Below are 15,406 nucleotides of genomic sequence, written 5' to 3'. Positions count from 1 at the left end.
TGCTTGTGTTCCCTCTCTCGCTGGCTGTCTCTATCTCTGTCAAATAAATAAATAAAATCTTTAAAAAAAAAAAAGATTTTATTTTTATTTATTTATTTTTAAAGATTTTATTTATTTATTTGACAGAGAGACAGACAGCCAGCAAGACAGGGAACACAAGCAGGGTGAGTGGGAGAGAAAGAAGCAGGCTCATAGCGGAGGAGCCTGATGTGGGGCTCGATCCCATAACGCCAGGATCACGCCCTGAGCAGAAGGCAGACACTTAACGACTGAGCCACCCAGGTGCCCCTAAAGATTTTGTTTTTAAGTAATCTCTACACCCTATATGGGGCTTGAACTTACCACCCCGAGATCAAGAGTCACATTTTCCACCAACTGAGCCAGCCAGGCACACCCCCTTTTCTCTTAAGTAGGGATAGCCATTGGAAGGAATGAAAGTCAGGTCTGCACTACAGTTTCCAAATCACTCCTCTCACTAGGCTGACTGAACACGTCAGGTCCAGGTTCTACTTTCTGAGCACCTTAATCTGTCTGATTTAGTCCGCGTGTCTTCAGTTGAACTTCTGCCAAACAAAGCTAAAAGGAGTAGTTGCCTGCCATGATGTTCTTGCGGCTAACTCATTTTTTTCTTAATAAAGTGTAAAATTTTTAAAAAGTCATCCTTTTATTAAGAAAGAAAAGTTAGGCAAGAGATTGATCTTTTCCCTACTTTTCCACATCTCTTCAGTTGAATAATCAAATTCAAATTGAAATCCCTTTAATAAAAAAGGAAAATCAGCTTTCTGGTGAGTGCCAATATCCTTTAAAAAATAATTTTTTCTTTTACCCTTCTATGCCATGATTCTTTTCTTCTGAAGTTTGGACTATTAGAATTAAAGGGGATGTTAGAAATGAGGAACTTGAGGTTCCAGGAAAGAAAGCTGACTTCCCAGAGTCAGAGAGCTGATTTGTATAGAACAGAGATTAGCAACATGATGGGAAAAGAACACTCTGAAGTCAGAAGACGTGGATTCAAAATTTTCCTCTGCCACTAATTTGCTGTGTGACTTTGGGCAGGTTACCTAACGTGTGTAAGTTTTCATTTCCTCATTGGTAAAATGGAGGCCAACATAACTTCATAGGGTGTGAAATTTTTAACATAGGATTTCGCCCTCTACCTCAGGCACAGAGTATTTACTGAGTATACTCCATGTATCATTAGGTACTGTGTTATGTGTTGGGGCTAGCGATAAAATACCCAGTTTCTTCCCTTGGAACTTGTAGTCTGATGGAGATAAAACTTATTGTACACGACTTTAAATTACTTCTGTGATAGAGGTAAATGCAGGGTAGTGTGAGGCCACAGAGGACAAGCACACATGGGGTAGGAATGGGGAGTGATCTCAAGGCAGGCTTTCATCAGGAGGTGATGCTAGAGTTTGGGGCTGGATGAGATCAGATTTTCAATTTAGAAAGCTCCCTGGCTGCAGTGTGGACATAAATTGGAGGGGTTGTACTGTGAAGGTAGGAAGATCAGTGAGGAAGCTGATGGAATGAACGGTCTAGTTGGGAAATCATGAAGCCTTCATTTGGTGTAATGGCAGTGAAGTGACGATGAAGTGATGGTGAGCTTTGAGATCATTTTAGGAACTAGTTTGGATAAAAGTTGAGAGATTGGAAATATGGGGGGAGAGAGGGATACAGAGATACTAGGATCACTTGGAGGTTTTTGGTTTGATTATCTCAAGGTTCATTCAAGTATGGCTGGGAAGATAAGGTGTTCAGTTTTGGTTATATCAGGTTACAGGTGTCTGGGGTGATGATGATGACGCTGATAAGGATGATAGCTAACATTTATTGATGCTTCCTATAGAGCAGGCCCTATTCCATATGCTTTGCATGTATTAATTATCTAATTCTCACCATAGTCCTTTGAGGTTATGTTTAAGATGATCCTCACTTTATAAATAAGAAATATGTGGGGCGCCTGGGTGGCTCAGTCGTTAAGCGTCTGCCTTCAGCTCAGGACGTGATCTCAGAGTCCTGGGATCGAGCCCCGCATCAGGCTCCCTGCTCCACTGGAAGCCTGCTTCTTCCTCTCCCACTCCCCCTGCTTGTGTTCCCTCTCTCTCTGGTTGAGAAATATGAGGCATAGAGAGGTTAAATGACTTGCTCAAGGTTACATAGCTAGCTAATAAGTAGTGGAGCCAGGAGTTGAATCCAGGCAACCTGGCTCCAGAGTCCTCACTGTTAACAACTTCACTATATTAAATGCCTCTCATTGATGATGAAAATGTCCACTAGGCAGTTAAATATACAGGTCTGGCATCAAGAGAGAACTAGATTGCAGATAGGAATTTTGGGAGTTAGCACAAAAATGGTTATAGAAGCCATGAGTGTCAGACAGTTCATAGTATAGAAATGGCAAGTAGATGCCATAGGGATGGCCATTTCTCCATTGTCACCATGACAGATACTGCTAATAGATCAGTGGTTGGCTTCAGTAGGGAAACTGAAGAAGGGCCAGTGAGAAAGGAGGAAAAACTGGAGAGATTGCTGCCATTGAAACTCCAAAGGAGAATGAATTATGGAGAGAGACGAGTAGTATCAGATTGTTGGTTTTTCTATTAAACGTGTTTTGAAAGCTTAGTAGAAAAGTGTTAATATTTGACAGGGTTCATTAGTGATCTCAGAGAATGAAATACCCATGGAGCAGTGGGGAGCGGCCAGCAGAGAAGGTAGTTGATTGTGTTGATTCATAATCCGTGATTGTGCTTTTCAAAGCAGATGTAATCCATAGAGGCAAGGAAGTGATTGAAGGACTTCAGGATCTAATTTGGATTGGGAAAGAAATGAAGTCAAAAGGGGGAAAAAAAGAAGAACAAGTAAGTGGGGGCCAGCTTTTCCTCATGCTTGTAGACAGCAGTGTCGGGCAGTCTTAGCCGGCCTGCACTCAGAGCTCCATGATCTTCCCAGTGCCCAGGATCTTGCTGATCAACACGCTCAGTAGGACCACCCTACAGCCTGACAGCCATAAAGGGGTGGAGCCTTACACCGGTGGATCTTTAGTTGTACACTTAAAGATTTGGGGGAGTTTCTCCAAGGTAGAATTTCTTTGGATCAGGGTTTCTCAGCCTTAGGACTGTTGACATTTTTGGGCCAGATAATTTTTTGTTGTGTGTGGGGTGGGTGGGTGAGGGGAGTTGTCCTTGTATTGTAGGATTGTTTAGCAGCGTCCCTGACCTCTATCCACTAGATACCAGCAGTACCTCCATCCCTGCAGTTGTGACAGCCAAAAATGTTTCTAGATATTGCCAAATGTCCCCTGGTGGACAATTCACTTCTGGTTGATAACACAGCTCTACATTCTGCTGGTTTTCCTCTAGGTCTCTGTTGTAAATTTCACTCACTTTCATTAGCGCCTCTGGGCACTTAAGCTCTGTTGGTTTGGAGAGTTCGGGTTATTGCAGTTTTGTGGCCTTTTCCCAAAACATTTTCAATCTGGAAATAAATTCTCAGTAGAGGTGAGACAGAAGCGTATTTCCTTTTAATACCCAGTTAAATACCTAGAACATTAAATGTTCATCATTATGAAATTTAAAGAAGATGGTTACAGTCAAACTTTATTGTCTCAGAAACTTTTATATCATTTATCTCTGTAGTACAGTTATTTGTATCTGTGTCTTTTGCTAGCCTGAATTTCTAGAGGACAGGGACCCTTTTTAAATCTTTTTTGCATGCCTAACGTCTTGCAGGGTACCTGGCACATAGTAGACTCTCAGTAAATATTTGCTGAGATAACTCAGTTATGTTGATAATTTGCTAAGTAGGTTAAAAATGTAATTTTTCAGAGTATTCAGTTATCAGACCTCACAAAGAGGTCAGAGTTTCCTTAGTATTGATGAAATCTGACTTGTGCAGAGAGAAGCATTTTATCCAGTCACTTCTGTGTACACAGATCACAGGTGTCCTCTGGGAAAGTAGGAGGTGGAACAGAGTGACATGCTGCCTTTAGAAGATAAAACAGATCCTTTAAGCTCTTCCTAGCACCAAGAGCTGACTGTTTTATAAGTGGAGTCACACTGAAACTATAATTGAAGCTGGAAAATATAAGGCAATCAGCTACAAACCTAACTTACTCTGGTAGGATGTTGTTTTCTGGACAGGTAATAAAATAAGCCCAGTTGTGGGATTTACAATACAAATATCTGTATGGACCAAATGTGACATTTACAAAATTGATTCGTTTCTAAATTTGTTTAGATATTTATCCTTAGTGCAAATATGTAAAATGTGTTCTGTTTTTGCTTTTTGGCTGGGTGGTATGACTTTAGTTGATAAATAATGTTTGTCATAAAATGCATAATTCATGGGGCTCCTGACTGGCTCAGTTGGGTGGAGTGTGCTACTCTTGTTCTTGGGGATATAGGTTCAAGCCCCATATTGGGTGTAGAGTTACTTAAAAATAAAATCTTAAAAAATGCATAAAAATTCAAAACTGTACAGTTCAGTAAGTTATCAAAAAAGTGAAAATACCTGTGTAATCAAAACTCAGTTCAAGAAATAGAACATTACCAGTCCTCTCAATAATTTTGAAAGTTATGATATGATCCAATAATTCCATTTCCATTTCAATTCCTATATATTGAAAAAAATTGCAGAATACAAGGGGTGCCTGGGTGGCTCAGTCTGCTGAGTGTCTGCCTTCGGCTCAGGTCATGATCCTGGGGTCCTGGGATGGAGTTCCGTATTGGGCTCCCTGCTCAGGAGGGCAATCTGCTTCTCCCTCTCCCTCTGCTGCTCCCCCTGCTTGTGCATTCTTTCTCTCTCTCAAATAAGATCTCTTAAAAAAATGAAAAAGAAAAAGAATTAAAAAATTCAACACATTTTTGAAAATTTCATTTCTTTGCTAATAATCACTGGTTTCTCATTGTACCAAAAATGTCATCCAAGTCTTCTGTTATGGTAAAATATACATGGTAAAATATACATGGCATAAAATTTACTATTTTACCATACATTAAGCACATTCACATTTTTCTGCAGTCGTCATCACCCTCCATCTCCAGTTTGTCTTCCCAAACTGAAATTCTGTACCTGTTTTATACTAATTCCCCATTCTTCTCTGCCCCTGCCCCTGGCAACCACTATTATACTTTCTGCCTTTGAATTTGGCTACTTTAGTTGTGTCATGTTGTTACTGGGTTATTTCTCTTAGCATGATGTCTTCAAGGTTCCTCCATGTTATAGTATGTGTCAGAATTCCCTTCCTTTTTAAGGCTGAATAATACTCCATTGTATGTATACAGTGCATTTTGTTTGTCCATTCGTTCATGCTGGACACAGATTGCTCCCACCTTTTGGCTTCTGTGAATAATGCTGCTGTAAACATGGGTGCATAAATATCTGTTCAACTCCCTGCTTTCAGTTCTTTTCGGTATGTACCCAGAAGTGGAGTTGCTGGATCATATGGTAATTCTATTTTTTATATTTTTATGGGGCTTGAACTCACAACCTTGAGATCAAAAGTCACATGCTCTGCAGACTGAGCTAGCCAGGCACCCCTCTATTTTTTGTTTTGATGAATCATCATACAGTTTTCCATCCATAGCTGCATCATTTTATATTCCCAGTAGCAATGCACAAGGGTTCTAATGTGTCTACGTCTTCACCAGCGTTTGTTATTTTCTGTTTTTTGACAATAGCCATCTCAGTGGTGTGAAGTGCATCCAAATTTTTTAAAAGAAACTTTTTGTTAGGGTAATTTTCCAGTATATAAAAAAGCAGAATACCAGTTGAACTGCTATGTGTCTCACCTCACTTCAGTAGTTAGGAACACTTGGCCAATCTTATTTCAGTTAGTCTGCCCTTCCTACCCGATTATTGGAATGCAGATCCCAGTCTTCATATACTTTCTTTTTTTCCCTTATGATTAAAAGCAGAAAATAAACATAAATTTTTTTAAAAAGATTTATTTCTTTGAGAGAATGTGAGAGCAGAGAAAGAGGCAGAGGGAGGAGAGAGAGAATCCTCAAGCAGACTCCCCGCTGAGCACAGAGCCCAACGTGGGGCTTGATCCCAGGATCCTGAGATCATGACCTGAGCCAAAATCAGGAGTCGGTTACTCAACGAGCTGAGCCAGCCAGGTGCCCTATAAACATAAAATTTTAATGTTATGAATGTAATTGCAAATTTTACTTGCATCATTGTTCTGCCTTTCATTCAGTGATCATAATCCTTTTTTTTTTTTTTTTCTGAAGTAATCTCTGCACCCAGCATGGGGCTTGAACTCACCATCCCAAGATCAAGACTCGGTTGCTCAAGTCAATCAGAGAAAGACAATCATCATATGGTTTCACTCGTATGTGGAACATAAGAAATAGTGCAGAGGACCACAGGGGGAAGGGAGGGAAAACTAAATGGGAAGAAATCAGGGAGGGAGACAAACCATGGGAACAAACTGAGGGTTACAGAAGGGAGAAGGGTGGGGGGATGGAGTAAGTGGGTGATGGGCATTAAGGAGGTCACATGATGTGATGAGCACTGAGTGTTATATGCAACTAATTAATCAATGAACACTACATCAAAACCTAATGATGTACTATATGTTGGTTAATTGAATTAAAAAAAAAAAAGAATCAGATGCTCTACCCATTGAGCCAGCCAGGTGCCCCAGTGATTATAATTCTTGTATCATTATTAACAAATATCTTTTCAGCATCGTTCTTGCTCTTATGCAGTGCAGATACAGATGTATTTTACGTATGCCCTTCATCTACCCTTGCTTTCTTGCTTGTTAAAAGTTTATTCATGGGGGAAGCCTGGGTGGCTCAGTCGGTTAAGCATCTGCCTTCGGCTCAGGTCTTGATCCCAGGGTGCAGGGATCGAGTACGGCATCAGGCTTCTTGCTCAGCGGGGAGCCTGCTTCTCCCTCTGCCTGCTGCTCCCCCTGTTTGTGCTCTGTCTCTCTGACAAATAAATAAATAAAATCTTTAAAAAAAATTTATTCATGGGTAAAATGAAAAAATACATAGTAGCTGTGATCACAAGTTGCAGTCATTTGTAAGCTCAACTGTAACAGCACATGAGTAAACTGTTGAAAAAAGTCATATTAAAATGGAAGACTGAAGTATTTCTTTTAATAAAAGATATACTTTCATTCTTATGTACCTCAATATATTGCATACCTCAAAGTTAAGGACTCCTTTTTTTAAAAAACATAACCATAAAACCATATGATTCCTAAAAATAAACAATCCTTTTATCGTCAAACATCTAGTTAGTATCACCCGTATCTTTATGCCCAGTTTCTTTTAATCTGGTGGTACAGGAAATGAAAAGTTGACAGATTGCTCAAAGATGACAATTTACACTGGTAACCAAGATGTAGTACTTTTGTGTGTATTACAGCTTTTAGTTTGTTAACTATGTGAGCAAGATGTCTGCTTTCCTTAAACCATTAATACTCTTTTCTTCTTTCCGGTATTTATTGGCATTTGTATATACCATAAACAGTACAGTAAGCCACTTCCTTTAATAAGGTGAGCCTTGTTCTGGGGTTGCCTTCTGTTTGATTTATGTCGATGTGTTTATTTAAACGTAACCATTTTTAGGAGTTCTAGAAGAAACACATAAAGGCAGGACTCAGGACGAAATTTTGTCTACAAAGTTATCTGTGTATCTGATAGAATTCACTGGTAGAGATGTTTACATTTTGGCTTTTTTTGGAGGTGGGGGATGGTAATTGTGCATTTGCAACTATGCTTTTCCTTTTTTTTTTTTAAATTTAAGATTTTATTTATTTATTTGAGAGAGAGAGAGAGAGATTGAAAGAACGAATGGGAGGAGGGGCAGAGGGCGGAGCAGACTCCCTGTGGAGCAGGGAACCTGACATGGGACTCCATCCCAGGGTCCTGGGATCATGACCTGAGCTGAAGGCAGACAGTGGACCAACTGAGCCACCCATGCACTCAGAACGCACAATTATTAACTTCTTTCCCTCCTTCAGTTTTCTTAATTTGTGCAGGAGACTGCATTGTGCAGTGTATGCTACAGCACTTTATAATGTCAGAAGGATGTCTTGTTCAAGATACACAAAAAGGAACACCCTATGATTGAAGATTCCATCAGTATTCAGGTGTAAGAAGGCAAGTCTCTTGTCAGGCACAGATTAAATGAGTTAAAGGCAGAGCTGGTTCTTTCCCTATGGCTCTTTATATTTCTTCTGTGGACTGTTTTATCAATTAACAATTTTCTTTTACTTGAAGATAGCTTATATGCTTGTTGGGTCAATAACCTCAGTAGCTGAAAGCACAGAAGCTTCAGAGTGATAATGACACTAAACTTATTTCCCCTTCTCCTTGCGTTGTGGTAGTACTAGCGAGTGTAATATAGGTAGTTAGACGGTGACCCTGTAGAGCGTATGCAGTGTGTCAGGCAAAGACTAAGTGCTTTACATGTATTAACTCACTTAATCCACAGAACAACCCGTGAGATAGATACTGTTATCCTCATTTTACTGATGAGGGATTGAGGCAGAGGGAGGTTAGTAACTGACTACTCCACAAGTACAAATAACTGGTAAGCGGCAGAGCTAGGAATTGATCTGAGGCAGCCTGGCGCCAGCGTCCTTCCTCCTAACCATTATACGGTACTGTACTTAATCGACACTCATGTAAGTAAAGGGAAATGTGAGATAAAAAATGCTTTTAACATCTTTGTGGGCTCTATGGAACTTATTATTTGTTCATTCAATGCTCCCTGTAGAATCAGTGATTACAGAGGGAACATTTAATCTCAAAGCATTCATCCCTATTTTCAAAGTAGTATTTTCAGATCTGTTCTCCATCTGAGACCTTGCATTTAGAAAAAGTACATTTGAACTTTTTAGTTGAATTGGCAGATCAAGAGCTTACAGACAGGATATTGCCTTTGAGTATTTAGACTGTATGTGCTGACCCCCTGAAGCAGTAATTTGGTTAGATCACAATGTTTCCATTAGAGTACAGCAGTATTAGGGGGTCTGACTTCAAAGTGTGTATGTGTGTGTTTTATATGTATCTTTGTAAATAGGCCACTTCTTTACAAATGGAGCCAAGATTCTAAAACTCTTTCAGAGCCATTTAAATCCAAGAAATATCTAAGCATTTGAAGTAGAACTAGGAACAATGCAAAATGTTACCTTTCTGGAGACTTGTGATAATTAAAATAAATAAAACAACCTGCCCATTTTTAAATACTTAAAGAACCTCCAGTTAATCTTGCAGCATGAGTTCTCACTTGAGCATTGATTTACATACACTTTTTATCTTGAAGTCTAAGCTAATAGCCACTGTTTGATAAGAAAACCAGTGTTCCATTTTCTTCTGCTTCCTTTGTCTTAGGTTTTTGTGGATCTGCTGTGCTCTGAACATGTATGCTTAGAACACATCTATGCTGGTGCTTTGGGTCAGTCACGTGTTTGGCTGGAGGGCAAGGGTGCCTTTTCTGGAGGCATGTGACTTTCTCATGCTAATTTTCTTTCCCCTAGGTTTATGAAGGCCTAGACATCATCACCAACAAGGTTTCTGCCCAAGAGCAGAGAATGTGCCAGCACCACATGCTCAGCTTTGTGGATCCTCTGGTGACAAATTACACAGTCGTGGACTTCAGGAACAAGGCAACTGCTCTGATATCCTTAGGAAGGACAGCAGCTAGGCTTGGTGGGTGCAAGCCAGTCCAAGCCAAGAAAGAAGTTTTCTTTTCAGTGACAATTTCTTCTAAGCAGGGGTACCCAGACTTAACAACCAAGAGGTAGCACCCCCTTCAGAACTATATGGATCAAGAGATACAATGCCCTTGGGTCTGAGTCTTGTCAGATTGCATCATCAGCCATCCCTTGGGCGTTTATTAGAAATGCTGAATTTGGGCCTCACTCCAGAACTGCTGAATCAGAATCTACATTTCACAAGAGTTCCAGTTGATTCATTGCATATTAAAATTTGAGAAGCTGTTTTAGTGGAGAGAACACTGATTTAGGAATTAGAAAATCTGTGTTCTAGTCCCAGAATTGCCTCGGTTGACCAAGTGAATTTTATTGGGTAGAGTGTTTACCCGACTCAGCTTCAGTTTCCCACCCTTTATATGGGGATACAAAATCAATTTATAAATATAATGGAGTTATAGTTAGAATTTAATAGGAATTGTTGGGTGAGGGAGGACTGCAAAACAATAGAAAAATTTTTTTCTGTGATCAGTGATCTTTAATGATTGATTGATTAAGTAGGCTCTACGCCCAGCATGGAGCCCAACCATGGAGGTTAAACTCACAACCCTGAGGTCAAGACCTGAGCTGAGATCAAGTCAGACACTTAACCGACTAAGCCACCCAGGTGCCTCTTGGTTATTTTTTTAAATTTTAATTCCAGTATAGTTAGCATATAGTGTTATATTAGTTTCAACACCAATACATTTTGAAAAAAAGAATAATATAAGTGGGATTGTCCTTACATTTTTATTGTCCAGACTTCCAGATGGGGTGCCTGGCTGGCTCACTTGGTAGAGAATGCCAGTCTTATCTCTGGGTTGTGGGTTCAAGCCCCACATTGGGTATAGAGATTGCTTTAGAAAAAAAAATTTGGATTGCCAGATATTAAAACATAAGGAGGGGCGCCTGGGTGGCACAGTGGTTAAGCGTCTGCCTTCGGCTCAGGGCGTGATCCCGGCGTTATGGGATCGAGCCCCACATCAGGCTCCTCCACTATGAGCCTGCTTCTTCCTCTCCCACTCCCCCTGCTTGTGTTCCCTCTCTCGCTGGCTGTCTCTATCTCTGTCGAATAAATAAATAAAATCTTTAAAAAATAAATAAATAAAACATAAGGAAAATTCATAATAATTATAATGGTATGGAAATTACACTAGACAAATTTATGACACAGAATAGAAAACTCAGATACAAATTAAAATGGATGTATATATTTACCTTATGATCAAGGTGGCATTTAAAACAATGGAGAAGTAATGCAGTAGTTAGTATTCCTGGGACAGCTAATTTTTTTGGAAAAAAAATCACAACCTCATTATATATAAGTTGCAATGGATTTCAGAGTTAAATATATGTATTTTTAAAGCTTTAAAACAAATAGGATAATATATAATTGAATAGTTATGTGATTTTAGAGTAGGGGAGGACTTTGTAGATACATAGTTTCTAAAAAAGTTATTTTAATGGGTTTTTTTAACTCAGTTTTTTCCTTTATTTTACTGTGTTAAATACTCACAAAATTTACCACTTAACCATTTTTTAAGTGTACAGTTCATTTGTATTGAATACATTCACAGTGTGGTGCAACCGTCATCACCATCCATCCCCATAACCTTCTGTTGTTTTTTTTTTTTTTTTAAAGATTTATTTATTTGAGAGAGGGAGAGAGAGCACGAGTAGGAGGGGCAGAGGGAGAGGGAGAGGGAGAAAGAATCCCAGGCTGACTCCCTGCCCTATAAGGAGGGGCTTGATCCCATGAGATCATGACCTAAGCCGAAACCAAGGGTCAGATGCTCAACTGACTGTACACCCAGGCACCTCCCCCCTTTTTAAAGGAAAATAGCTAACTTTGAGTATGTACAAATTAACAATTTGTGTCGGCAAAAATGTGTACCAACCAGAACTAAGTATCCACCATGGAGTAACCTTGCCACAAGTGTAACTGGAGATAGGTGGTAGATCTCATTCATGGCAGCATTGCTCTTAATGGCAAAAACATAAACACCTAAATTCTTACAGAAGAATGTATGAAATTTGCTTTGTTCATATAAGTACTTTTTCAGCAGTGAAAATGGATAAATTGTAGCTATACATGGCAGTCGATGTGGAAGAATCTCAGAAACAATGTAAAATGTGAGAAATTCTAGACATTCATGCCATACACATTCATACCATTTATTGTAAAAGTTAAAAAGCAAGCAAAACTAATCAATATATTTTTTAGGGGTTGCATATACATAAAAAATAACGTAAAGAAAAGCAAGGGAATGATAACAAGAAAAACCAAACAATTCAGGATAGCAAATCTCAGGTTTCCTGACAGAAAGGGGAAGTAGGGGGTTGGGGTGGGAATGAATATACAGGAAACTTCAAAAGAATTGATAATACTCCTTTTCTTACATTGGGTTCATGAGTATATGTTTATTATTAGGCTTCATAATTTATGTATGTTCTTTTGTATGTATTGAATATTTTATAATTTTTAAAAAATTAGCCCACTATAAACAAAATTAAAAAGCAAACTACGAACCAGAGGAAAAAATATTTGTAACATACGAAAGGCAAATGGTTAATATCCTTAATATATAAAGAAGGCATGTGAATCAATATGAAAAATACTTAAAGGGCCTGAGTAGTAATTCACAAAGGAAGAAATATAAATGATGGTAAACATGAAAAAGAGTTTACCCTTGCTGTTAAGGCCATGCAAATCAAAATAATGAGATCATATTTTTTTGCCTATCAAATAGGCAGAGATTAAAATGCAGATAATTCTTGCCGTACCTGCTTTACGAGACAGTTGTATCAGATGAGATAATGTATATGAAAGCCCTTGGCAAATTAAAACATATCACCAAATTATGTTGTTGCTTTAAGACAGTTCAGTTGTCGGAAAGAGCTGATAGAAAAGGAGTTTTCAGAGGGCAGTAGGGACGACTTAATCATATCACTTACAGGATTGGAGATTTCTGAGTTTAGGTAAGAACCTAAAATTGGAATGTCAGAACTGAAAAAACCTTAAGAAGTAGCCAGTTAACTTTCTTGATTTGTTAAGCTAAGTAAGGTATTAGATATGGAGGCCCAGAGAGAAGGGTTTTGCCCAGGATCACAGTTGTTCCATGGCTTGGGCAAACAAGTTAAATCTTTTCCCACCAAATATCTCCTATCCCATCTCCTTCCCTCTTTTCCACTCTCTCTCTTTTTGGCATTTTGCCATTTTCCCCTTCCCTTTTTACTTTCCTTTCTCCCTTTCCCTTTTGTCAATCATAGTATATTTTTGAATTTCTGTTACAATTACTGTAATTGTATGCTCCCTATACTTAATAGGGCGAGTATAGTATTTCTCTTTTTAAAAAGCAAATAGAGAGGGGTGCTCAGTTAAGTGTCAGCCTTTGGCTCGGGTCACAGTCCCGCAATCCCGGGATGGAGCCCTGCATTGAGCTCTCTGCTCAGCAAGGAGTCTGCTTCTTCCTCTGCCCCTCACCCTGCTCATGCTGTCTCTCACTCTCTCTTTCAAATAAATAAATAAAATCTTAAAAAAAAAATACAGAAACAATGTTTCTTCTTTAAGATCCTTGATTGGTAACAGCTTTCTTCCCACCCCACCCCAACCTCTTGGGGTTAGTGGGCTTCTGGTAGAAAAGAGGTCATCTATCTCTGTGCCCACAGACAGGCTGGCAAGGGGAAGAAATGTGTAAATGAGTCTTTGTCTAGGTTGAAAGTCTCTTTTTATCAATTATCCTCAGAAGCAAAGCCCTTCATAAAGCAGATAATTATCTGTTCAACAGGGATTCTAAAGAGAAGAATTCAAAGTAGCAGGCATATAAAAACAATAGTGGCTCAAGTAAATTCAGTGCTTACTCAATTGAAAGCCAGTGTTTCAGGCATCATGGTAGGGGATTTATATGCCTTGTCACATTTAATGCCCCTTACAATTCAGGAGAATTTTACAGGTGAGAAAACTGAAGCTCAGGCTGAATAACTTGTCAGAGAGTTGGAGCTGGTAATTGAGATCTGTTTGTCTTTGGAACTGCTGCTTCTCGGTTTATCTGGCGGAGTCTCAAGTGGGGCTGAAATGTGCAGTACTACCACATAATGGTGGGGACTGACTGAGTCTAAGAACCATGGTGTAGAGAAACCAGCTTGTATTTTATCTTAGAAGGCAGTCACACAATGGACGTCACCTTGGAGGCTTCCTGAGCAGCTGACACTTGGTTCTCCGAGAGCCCTTGGGCTTATGCTTGTTAAACTGATTTGGAATACCAAGCAAGTTTTGAATTTTAGCAGCAAGGCCTAGAAATTTCTAGAACTGGGAGAAATTACCATCACGCATCTGTATCTGGTTTATGCAAATCCCTCCAGAACTAAGAGGAAATGCTTCTGAGAACTCATGGGAAACAGTGAAGACTGATATCAGTTCATCTTGGTTTCCACCCTTTCTCCTCTGTTCTCTAGACAAGTAAATGAGTGTGGTTTCTTGCTAATACCTCCTTCCCAAGTGAGTCAGGATGCTTTTCTTGATATTAAATATTGTGATGTCTTTCTTAACGTTCACATTGAAGATATATTTGCCCGACACAAAATTCCTATTGTCGTGGGAGGAACCAATTATTACATTGAGTCTCTGCTCTGGAAAGTTCTTGTCAATACTAAGGTATGTTTAGTTCACTTATAAGTCACTGAGGAAATGGGTTCCTCTTTCTCGCTAGCTAATTTTAGTGGGAGGAAGGTTGACTCTTGTCTACTTCTTAAACTCATCAACTGTAATTTTCGTACTTAATATTCTCAAGCAAATGCCACCTCCATATGTGAAGTGTGCTCCTCCAGGGTGGCCTGAGGGCAGGGGCCATGTGTGGGAAAAATGCTCCTCTCTGAATTAATTAGCATCTCCATGTAAGTTAACAGTACACCAGTCTGACTCAGCATTTCTTGGCTGTAACAGTCTGTACATCAGTGAGATGTCCAACACTAACCTTTCTTATGGAGATGCTATTGCATAGGGTGAGACTTCGCACACTGTAATGCGTGGGCAATCCTGGTCCCCCCTGGTCACTTGCTGAGAAGACTGGACTCCTGGATATGTTAATACAGATGTGTTAGCCCTGGTTCCTGTTTGTACTTCTGACAAGGAAGCAGGTACCTGAGTACTTCCCTGGGCAGTAAGTCCTCCTTTGTGTGCTGTGGGCTCACAACACTACCACAGTGTATTGGAATTTTCTCTCACTACATGACAAGACCTTCTGATTTCTCTCCGTTCTGTATTCCTGACTCCTAGCAAAGTGCCTGGCATATACACTGTCACAATGCTTGTTGAACTGTGGAATTAAATTTACTTCTAAAACTTCTTTTAATAGCCTCAGGAGATGGGCACTGAGAGAGTGATTGACCGGAAAATAGAGCTTGAAAAGGAGGATGGCCATGCACTCCACAAACGCCTGAGCCAAGTGGACCCAGAAATGGCTGCCAGGCTGCACCCACATGACAAACGCAAAGTGGCCAGGTAAAAAAGCCTCTGGAGTTGGGCAGTCAGTTCTTCAGTGTGCCTGGGTAATGAGAGGGGTTTGGTAATAGCAGTTGGTGGAGATTGGTGTGTTTCCAGCTTACAGGTCGCGAGGCCCTGAGGTACTGCCTCAGTCCAGCTCCCTCAATAAATAATTGCACCCAACTTTGTTGTTAATTTAAAAT

At 39.7% G+C, this 15,406-nt stretch overlaps 1 protein-coding gene across 10 annotated transcripts in view; it reads left to right on the top strand.

Moving 5' to 3' along the window:
• Positions 1-15,406, top strand: part of TRIT1 (tRNA isopentenyltransferase 1) — a 43,308-nt gene that overhangs the window by 16,740 nt on the left and 11,162 nt on the right. For 4 of the 10 annotated variants that reach the window (XM_034649924.1, XM_019808259.2, XM_019808264.2 and 1 more), the window contains 4 exons: positions 7,988-8,126; positions 9,509-9,649; positions 14,277-14,375; positions 15,076-15,221. In XM_034649924.1, the coding sequence (XP_034505815.1) occupies positions 9,563-9,649; positions 14,277-14,375; positions 15,076-15,221 (332 nt within the window). In that variant the 5' untranslated portion in view covers positions 7,988-8,126; positions 9,509-9,562. Of the gene's footprint in view, positions 1-6,324; positions 6,341-7,987; positions 8,127-8,186; positions 9,427-9,508; positions 9,650-14,276; positions 14,376-15,075; positions 15,222-15,406 lie in introns of those variants that run through there. The other 6 variants (XM_019808256.2, XM_019808257.2, XM_019808262.2 and 3 more) reach the window with 4 other exon arrangements.

This window comes from Ailuropoda melanoleuca, chromosome 2, assembly GCF_002007445.2.
Source record: "Ailuropoda melanoleuca isolate Jingjing chromosome 2, ASM200744v2, whole genome shotgun sequence".
Taxonomy (NCBI): Eukaryota; Metazoa; Chordata; class Mammalia; order Carnivora; family Ursidae; genus Ailuropoda; species Ailuropoda melanoleuca.
This window is presented reverse-complemented; position numbering and strand designations above follow the sequence as displayed.